Here is a 9,487-nt window from a genome sequence, read left to right on the forward strand (position 1 = left end):
AAACAATATCTCTTGAATGGTTTAGAGATTTGCCAGCCTAAAGGCAGAGGCCTGTAGGAGTGCTTTCTCTTCCTACTATAAAAAGGGTATTTTTTCCTTTTCATGGAAAATACTGGTAATGGCTGGTCCTCCAGAACGAAAACCTACATCATTTTTTTAAAGCACAGAGTGCCAGATTAGTTATTATATGCTTTCTTTAAAACCAAAAACTGGCACACAGGACAGGTATAAGACAATTTACTAAAATGAAAGTGCCAAGATGTTTTTTGTTCATTTCTGCAGTTAGCTCTTTGAATATACCTGGCACATCTTAGGCACTAAGTATTACTGACTGAATAAAACTGGCCTTTGCTTACCTCTCAACCACGCTTCTCATCACTTTACCTACCTCTTCAATCTACTTCCTAGCCAAGCAGATTTCCTGACACACCAACCTCTTTTAGGCCTCAGTGACCCTATACACTGTCCTTTCTGCCTAGATGCCCTTAGTTTGCCCCTTCTTCATTTCTGCCACTCTAGCCTAGTTAATTCCTTTCAAGATTCAACCCAAATTGCTGCACCTCCACCTTGGACCACTGCCACCTCTTTACAACTCCTAACTCTACCAAGCACTTCATACACTGTGCTGTAGCTACATGTTCGTCTGTCTCCTCTGCCAGACTGACAGACAGCTGCAAGAGGACGGGACCAAATCTTATTTGTTATGTACTCCCAGGTGCCACAACAGTGCCAGGTACGCAGAACTCAAATGCTTGTCCAGTGAAATAACTGCGGGCATGAAATGGGGATGATGTTAGCCTGTAAGTCCAACAGAGGAAACCCAATGAACACATTCAACGACTAAAAGTCATAAAGAACACCATTACAGAGGGACAAACTGGGGGTAGTGGGGGGGGGGCAGGTGGTATGGTGGTATCCCAACTACAACAAAGCCCACCATCTGAAAATTCAGATTAAAATAAATTAGGTATTTTTTATTCATCTTTCAAAAATATACAACAAAGAATTTCTTTATTAACAGACTTCCCTAATACTTTTAACGTAATATTTGATTTACACATGGCTTATAGGACTACGTCCATCTCACACAATAACATTTTACCAGTCTAAATTAATGTAGCACTTAGCATTTCAGTAAATTTTACATTTTTGGTGAGGTTGCAAAGTAACTCATCCCATGCATATCTGCTAGTCTCAAGTGGTCAAACATCCTAAGAGTGTGTGAGAATGTGTGTATGTGTGTGTGAGAGAGAGAGAGAGAGAGAGAGAGAGAGGGAGAGAGGGAGAGGGAGAGGGAGGAGTGGGGAGTCTCTCTCTTTCCTTTAGTCTATACGAATTAAGTATAAGGTAGAAGTGGAAGAGAAAGACAAACACATAAATAACTGGAGTTACAATTATTAATAAACACATAAAGTTGACAAGCACTCAACACACTCTGGATCCTGAGGATTTTATGAGCCAATAAGGGATCATATTCATTATCTGATTTGGATCATATTCATTATCTGATTTGGGGCCTTAACAAGCCAAGTTAAGGCACTCTGACTACATAAATGGGAGGAAGTGGAGCAAACAACCTATGGTTACTTACTCATGCTTTTTCAACATGGAAAGCAACTCATTTAAAATTCAGTATATTAATACTCAAACTTACTTAGCTCTTAATCGCCAAGATCAGAAAATGGAGATTTCTGCATACACTCTTCAGACAGAACATATAAAGCCAACAGCAAGATTTTATAGTTTGCAATAAACTTTTATGTAACTACTAAACTGGTTACTGAGTCCCTACCATGTGTCCAGCTTTGCACTCAGGGCTAGTGCATAAAAAGACCCCGAAGCTCTGTTTAGCAGGGAGCGTGGCATTGTCACAGTTACTATATGGTGTGACAGATGCTATGACAGAGGAATGCCCAAAGTGCTTTGGTAGCACAAATACATCTTTGTTTTATGGATGGGAAAGTGAAGGCTCAGAAAGAATAAGTGACTTGTCCAAGTTTTACAGCTAGTAATGAGCAAGCCAGGATTCGACAGCCAAAACTTTTGCTCCTAAAACAAGCACTCTTTCCAGTATACTCCAGGTATCACAAACACATCTGAATACCCTCATTATCACTTGACCACACTGCTACTCTGCCTGTACAACCAAAAAGGAGATGCTTAACTCATTAACACCTTCCTTCTTTTCCAAATTCTTTTCTATCACTCTAGTGTTTCATAGTTGAGTGACAAAGAGGGAGGATTGGAAGTAGAGTCTTCCGTAGAATAACTGTGGAGGTCTTTGGAGTACCTGGTTCTGGAAAAAATACTGAGCTAAGAGTTTCAAGGCCAGTCAGTACTTTTAGCTTAAGGATCAAGTTACTCCTTGAATACAAGGAAAAAATACCAAGCCTCTCTGCTTTGCTTTCTATTTCAGCAACCCTACCTCCTTTCCTCACAAGTGTCTTGGAAAATTTATTGAAATAAAGAACAACGGGTTCTGAATTTTTTAAAAAAGTATTAAAGCAGATGGTCTTATTTGAGTCACTGACTTCCACTGTCCTTCTGAAAAACAAGAAGTAAAAATTAACTTGTTGAAATATATTTAAAGCAGAGGCATAATTCAAAGAAAGATTATTAAAGCTTTACAAGATTGACCTCATTTAGTCAAGGTAATGGTTTTCACACAAAAAAAATCTTGGGAAAGTGGTCCATAATGGGTCAGCCCATGGACTGACAACATGCTCCAGGCACCAGCCCCTATTCTTCAGAAGTCCTGCTTTAGACATTAGAGGTGCTGGCACTTCTATTGTAGCAAACCAAAGCCAACAAAGCAGCTGGGCTGACGATTCTAAATCTGCTTCATTCAGGGGCTGACAAACATAGTCAGGGTCTCAAGGGAATGGTGCTCAATGATATAAAGCAAGTCTCATAGCTCAGAGTACAATTCCTGGAATCTCCTGAATATAGTGTTTCCAGGAATTGGAATTAACAAGTGCTCAATAAATATGTGTTGACTTGCTGATTGCCAAGTCTATTTCATAAATATACTTTTAAATACCCATTTCTAGACAAAGAAATTTGATGAAAAGCTAAGGTATAAATTACATGGGTGTCCTGTCAACACAGGCACAGAGGAGTCAGAGAAAGGAATCTGAGAGGCAGAATTGAGCAATGTTTTGAAATGCACAAATAAACAATTGCTACATGTCATCAAAACAAGCTATACCACAAACTTAGGAAGTCCAACTAATTAAGGCGATATGACAGCACAGACAGGTGTCTTCTGTGGTTATTTGTAGTTAAACACTGTTTCTGAGAATCTCATTTCCGAGTTATGATTACCACTTACAAAAAAACCACTGGTCTTAGAAACACCTTGCAGTATTGCTAAGGACAACCACTATGGAGGGACAATACTCGTACACAAATCTCATTCTTTCTTACACTATACTGATTCTACCAGTTGATAAAACATAGAAGTCAGGATGATTCTGGCAGAGAATGACCTACCCAAGCCCAATCCCTGAATCACAAACTCAGAAGAAAACCAAAGTTAGTACTTCAGCATTTCCCGCCCCCCACAAGCAACATCACTAGGAATGCTATCAACAAGTAAGGATTAACTGTCCCTAGATCAGGTTCAGAACTTGAAAACTGCAGGCAGCAAAGAGAAGCTGGAGTGAAGGAAAACTAGGATGTTGTGATTTCCTAAGGCTTAAGATGGGAAGTAAGAAAACAACTCTAATTCCAGTTCTGGGGCCAGATTTCTTTATGACCTTGAGAAAGCCTGGTGGTCAGTTTCCTGGAGTGTTAATACTGCTAAGGTTAGGGAATTTGTGATTAACTTGGAACTGGTTCCTTAGCTTAGAAAATTAACCCCTGAAACCAAGAACTGAAGATCTCAGTGTTGGTAAAGGAAGACATTTAAGTTAAACCTGGTAGAAGCTATCACACAAACACATCTTTTAGAAGAAGTACTTTGGATATGCAAAATACAACTTTATAATTTATAATATATAAAATTCCTTAACTTAAGAAAGTCTCTTAAACTCTAAAACTCACTCATGAGACAAATATGTGACCTGGCATACAGTAAGCACTTCATAAATGCTGGTTACGATTATTGCCCATTCCTATAGTTTTTAAGGAGGAAATGTTTTGACACATTCCCATATTCTTTCTCAAAGGCCCTGTGAGGAAGGCAATAGCCCAGTGTACTGGGAAAGTATAAAGTGGCAACAGGTGGAGGTCAACCAAGGTCCTAGACTCCTGGATCTTAGTGCGCTCCTTCTGTGCCCTAAGTGTTGACTACAATGCCATTTTTCAGATGATATTTGTCCTGACGGTGCGTAAGCACTGTTTTTTGTTTGTGTGATTAAGACAAATGACTGTTGCTGGATTCAATCTGACAGCTAAGAAAGAGTAAAAAGATGCTGAAAAAATATATAATATATAATTGCTTCACTAGTAGACAAAACTCTTAATTCAGCATGGTCCACTTTGTCCTAGATCCTGGAAAAGAATCCAAGATTATACTCTGAAACATGAGACGACTTACTTGTTCTAAATTTTTCCTTGAGGGCATCCAGATCCTCCTTCAGAGCAACTTGCATCCACACCAAGCCAACGCAGGCCACGACACAGGCGGCAAGGATGACAAACGCACAGAGGGGATAACAGATCTTGCAGCATCGTGAATAGTCTCCCCTGATCACAAGAACAAATTCAACCAGGAGTACAAAAGTGATTAGAGAAGAGCTTTATTAGAAATACCAAACATGTGTTCCTATGCAATGATCTTTTTAAATAAATAGCCAGTTCATTTACCGGGGAATACAGAGTAACACAGTTAAATCTGAACAGCAAGTTGAAAATAACTAAGTAATATGACCTATGAAGAGAGTTCATCTATTCACTACAGAAGTTTCAAACTTCACATGAAACAGAGGGACTTCCTGTGGGCTACGGGAAGCACCTGTGGGAACTGCAGCTCACTGCCATCACCATCAATTCATGTCTTTGGAAACAATCTCAGGTTAGAAAAGTGTCAAGACCAGAGCTTCTCTGCAATTCCATTACTGCACTGTAACTGACCTGTCTGTCTCTGTCAAATACATGCTTATTCCAGGAGACCCTGTTTCAGTTTATTGAAACTTTATACAGACGTTTGAGCAAGTTTTATTGCAAATGGAATGAAAAAAATAGGAACTGTAGGGTTAAGTGGACACCTGGTACACTAGCTTATTGGCTCAGACGAAAGGAAGCATAGAAAGGGGTTAGATTTCACATCAAACTTCAACCAACACTTAAGGTCTAAACTAACCCAACAGGGTAACTATTCCAGTAGAGCTATTCCATTTCATCAGATCTTCACAACCCAAACCTAGGACTGTCCTTAACTACCTAATCTGGCAAAGCTCATTAGAAACCAAATTCTTTCTTTAACAAAATAGAAGGACAAAGACACACTAAACAAACAAGCCTCAAAGAAATCAATCTCTTTTAGCACCTCAACCTTCTGCCTCGCCCTTACTTCCACATCCATAGCAAAGTACTCTTTTCTTCCAATGTACTCCTTGAGAGGGTCCAAGGCACCTTCGAGGTTCTCTTCAGCCCTTTCACAACCCCAATTCCCAGTGTCCTCAATGTTCACTACTAGATTTGTCCAGTGCCTGCACCATCTAAAAGTGGTTTGAAAAAGCTGTCTCTTCTTTTTTCCTCCACGCTCCGTCACTCTCAAGGCTCATACTTTCTACAGTATGTCCCTCACCATATTCTCCCATCACCAAGATTCAGACTCATCAAGAGTGCAAAAAATAAATAAATTTGCAGTCCTAAGGTCCCTGTCTTTCCTACACTTAAAAAAAAAGTCTAGTTCCAAAAGCTTCTCTGCTCCTATGTTCCTATGTTCTGAGCTTCTTTGCTACTACCAACTTGGTCTCTCTGGGATCCTGGCACATTCCCCATGTCCACACTTCTACCCTAGATTCAGAGCTCTTTTTTGTACACTCAGAGACAGATCTCTAATTTATCCTGTATTCAGAACCTGAGCTCACTCCTCCCTAACAACTTTCGTCCCTCTGCCTTCCAAGGACTACACCTTTTTTTGTCCCTAAGAACTCCCTTCTCCTTCTCTTCAATTTGCCCCCTTGGTAGTACAAAGAGATGTCCTTTTCCCCATCCCATCCCTCACCATTGCATCACTCACTTGACAAAGCAAGAGCGATTTCCAACTAAACCGAATTCCTCTTCCTCCTCGGAACTGGACTCAGAGTCTGTGTCCGGAGGCTCAGTGCGAAGCAGTCGGTGGCCTGTGCCTTTCTTGCGCTTCTTTCTCCGGCTGTCCCCAGATAAGCCAATCAATGCATTGAGCTCTTTGCGCTTTTTCATCTTCTTGTGTGGGGTGAGTGGAGCACCCACTCCTGAGCTGCCAGGGTTGTACTCAAACCGCAAATTTCTTGTTACCTTGGAGCTACCTTCCAGGGTGGGGGATCCTGGGCCAGAGCCCCCTGGTCACTCCCACCCAGGGGTGGGACTGACCAGATCCGCTGGGAGCTGGAGACTGGAGCCCAGTGGAAACTGGAACTCAGATGGGTTGGGAAAGTCACACGGATATGGCCAGGGGGCTGGTGATCCAAAAGAATAAGGTCCTGGGTATTGTCAGTTAAGAGGGTGATAAGGGGACTTCTGTCTCTCAAAGGAGATAAAAAGCCAAGTCAAGAACAAGCGATTCTAGGCCCTGATAAGTAGACAATGTTTTTAAGGGTTGCTCCAGAAGCTGGGGAAAGGACACTCAGATGGATGTTTTGGACGTCCGGGACAGGATTTCTAATGGAGAGGGAAAAGAAACTCGTCCTTGAACGGGAGGGGGAGGGCACAGTACGAGACAGTGGGAACGCGCTAGTCCCTTCCCTAGCTGGAGAGGTGGCAGCAGAAGGGGGCTCCCAGTTGCTACAGCCTGGGCGACAAGGAAATGCTGGGTCCGGGCAGTTCACTGGCCTTCGGCCTCCGTCCTGAATTTGAAGGAAAACCAAAACCGAGGAAGACCCAGAGCCCGGCTCGGAGGGCTCTGCCTGAGAGAAGCCAGTCCAGCGCCTGGGGAGATCCCAGCCCCGTCGTCTGGGCCTCGGGGGCGCGGTGCGGAGGGGCGACGGCGGCTCAGCCCACCTGAAGAGCTCCCGCCCACAGTTCGAGGTGTTCCGGCACCGGCGACTCCCGGCAACTCACACGCGCCTTCGCCACTCGGGCCGCGACTGTGGCCCCCGCTCCGGCTGCGGCCGCGGCTGCTCCCGACGCGTAGGAGGCGGCGGAGGCGGCCGCGGGTCCCAGCCCCGGGCCATTGCTACAGCTCCAGCTCAGTTCCTCTTTGGCAGCAACTGCCGGCACCGCCTGCCAGTAATCCGCGTTCCCATTGGCCGTCCGCCTGGTGACGTCACACCCAGGGCGCTAGTGGCGGCGGGGAGGCGGAGAGTTAAAGGGCCCTGGGCCCTGGCTGAGGTTGGGTCGGGCCGGCCTGTTGGGGGGGGCCACGCCCCCAGAGGGCGTGCTGCTCACCTGAGCTGCGGACCAGTTCTGTTTCCTGCAGAGCCGGCTCGGAGGCAGCCGAGCACCCAGCTGCTCAACTTGCCGGGAAAGTTCGTCAGACTCCCGGCCCCTAGCTGTGACCTGACCTTGGTCAGCCTCGAGGCTCCGCCCCTCTGACTCGCAGGCTGTTTATTAAAAGTCGAGCGTGTTGCAGATTCGTGACCCGGTTGAACACAGTTATTCATTCCATAAATATGACTACGTGTCAGGAGATACAGCAACGAGCCAAATAACTGCTGTCCCTGCCTTCCTGTGTAGGGACACCAGCAAATAAAAATAAATACAGGACACCCAATAAAGTCTGAATTTCAGGTAAACGACGAGTAGTTTTTTAGTGTAAGTATGTAAATTTGCCGAACTCCTGGGACGTCTTCATACTGAAAAATTAGTTTTTTACCTGAAATTCAAATTTAACTGGGTATCCTGTATTTTATCTGCCAATCCCATTCCTGCAGCTTATATTCTAGTGGGAGGCGAGCAGCAATAGACACGCCTATTAAATTTCAGGAGATGATAAGTGTTAGGAAAAAATTGAAACATAGGGGGATGGATGGGGGGTGCCTCTGCGATAAGGGGGCATTTGGTTAGAGACTGGGGGGAAGCTAGGGAGTGCGTTGTACACTGGCCACTAGGAAGGAGTGACCCCAAAGACTGGTGGGGCTGCACCTGAAGAGCAAAGAGGAGGGAGGTGGGAAATGAGATTGTGAGGGGCCTTATGGATGGTGGTGAGGACTTTGGGAAACCACTGGTGCTTTAAGCTGAGAAGAGGCATATTTTGGCTTAGATTTTAAAAAGATCACTCTGGCTACTGTGTGGAAAAGAGTTTTGGGAGAAAGGTAGGGACACAAGAAACCAGTCCAGATAGAGATGATAATAGACTAGGGTGGCAGTAATGGGGATGGTGAGCATTCTGGCTGCTTCTTGAAGGCAGAGTGAATGATATTTACTGATGGATTAGATGAAAGGTGTGAAAGAAAGAGGAGTAATAGTGGACTCCAGAGTTTTGGGGTGGAACAACTGGAAGAAAGGAATTGCCGTTTACTGCGATGGTGAAGAGCAGGTGTGGGGCAAGCTTGAGAAACAAATTCAGTATTCAAGTGGCTTGTTTGGTATATGCATTTGGAGTTTTGGGCAGAGGCTGGGGCCTGAAATATAAATCTGAGACCCATCAGATATAGATGGCTTTTAAAGCAAAGTGCTTTGAGTGACTTGGAAGAAAGTCACTTAAAGTAATTTTTTTGTGTGTGTGGCAATTACACTATTATCCTTATTATGGCAATTGCACTGTGTTTGTTCAGGGAGACATACCCAAAGCCAGGGCCTGTCTCTTATTTGTCTTCCTGTGTTTAGCCCGGGGCAGGTATCTAGTAACAATGATCTGATAAATGTGATGCTTATATAAGTGGGCAGAGTTGTACAGAATTATGAGTGGAGTCGGAATCAAGAGATCTGAGATTAATATGCTTCTAATACTTGCTATCTCTGTCAGCATGGAAGCCATTTAAATTTTCTGAGCTTCAGTTTTTCCCTCTGAAAAATAGGGATAATATCTATTTCACAGGACGGAAAAATGAGAAGATGCCTGTGAAAGTGCATTTGAAGCCCTGAATCATGGTGCAGTTATTGCTTTTACTGTCTTCTTTTGTTTCTAGAACTGTGCAGCCCAATACAGTAGCCACTAGCTAAGTACGACAATTTAAATTTACATTTAGCTTAATCAACATTAAATAAAAAGTTTCAATTAATTCCTCTGTCTTACTGGCCACTGTGCTACAACAGGGGAACCAGGGGCTGAGGAACCCACAGGAGTGAGGCAGGGCCACAGACGCATCACCCAACTGCAATAACTTCTGGTCAGCCAACCCTGCCCTGTCTGCAGGTGGAGACCTCCTGCAGGACTGGACAGTGGGCTGGTTGGTCA

General features: G+C 44.0%; 1 protein-coding gene across 3 annotated transcripts in view; it reads right to left on the reverse strand.

The window, feature by feature from the left end:
• EFCAB14 (EF-hand calcium binding domain 14) overlaps positions 1-7,321 on the reverse strand; it is a 35,428-nt gene extending 28,107 nt beyond the window's left edge. Inside the window, exons 1-2 of one of the 3 annotated variants that reach the window (XM_087820413.1) lie at positions 6,191-7,321; positions 4,541-4,689 (exon numbers count right to left, since the gene is read on the reverse strand). In XM_087820413.1, the coding sequence (XP_087676539.1) occupies positions 4,541-4,689; positions 6,191-6,372 (331 nt within the window). In that variant the 5' untranslated portion in view covers positions 6,373-7,321. The remainder of the gene's footprint in view (positions 1-4,540; positions 4,690-6,190) is intronic. The other 2 variants (XM_016199297.2, XM_016199296.2) reach the window with 2 other exon arrangements.
• Between the last annotated feature and the right edge of the window lie 2,166 nt (positions 7,322-9,487).

The sequence above is a fragment of the Miniopterus natalensis genome, chromosome 9, assembly GCF_054644295.1.
Source record: "Miniopterus natalensis isolate mMinNat1 chromosome 9, mMinNat1.hap1, whole genome shotgun sequence".
Classification (NCBI taxonomy): domain Eukaryota; kingdom Metazoa; phylum Chordata; class Mammalia; order Chiroptera; family Miniopteridae; genus Miniopterus; species Miniopterus natalensis.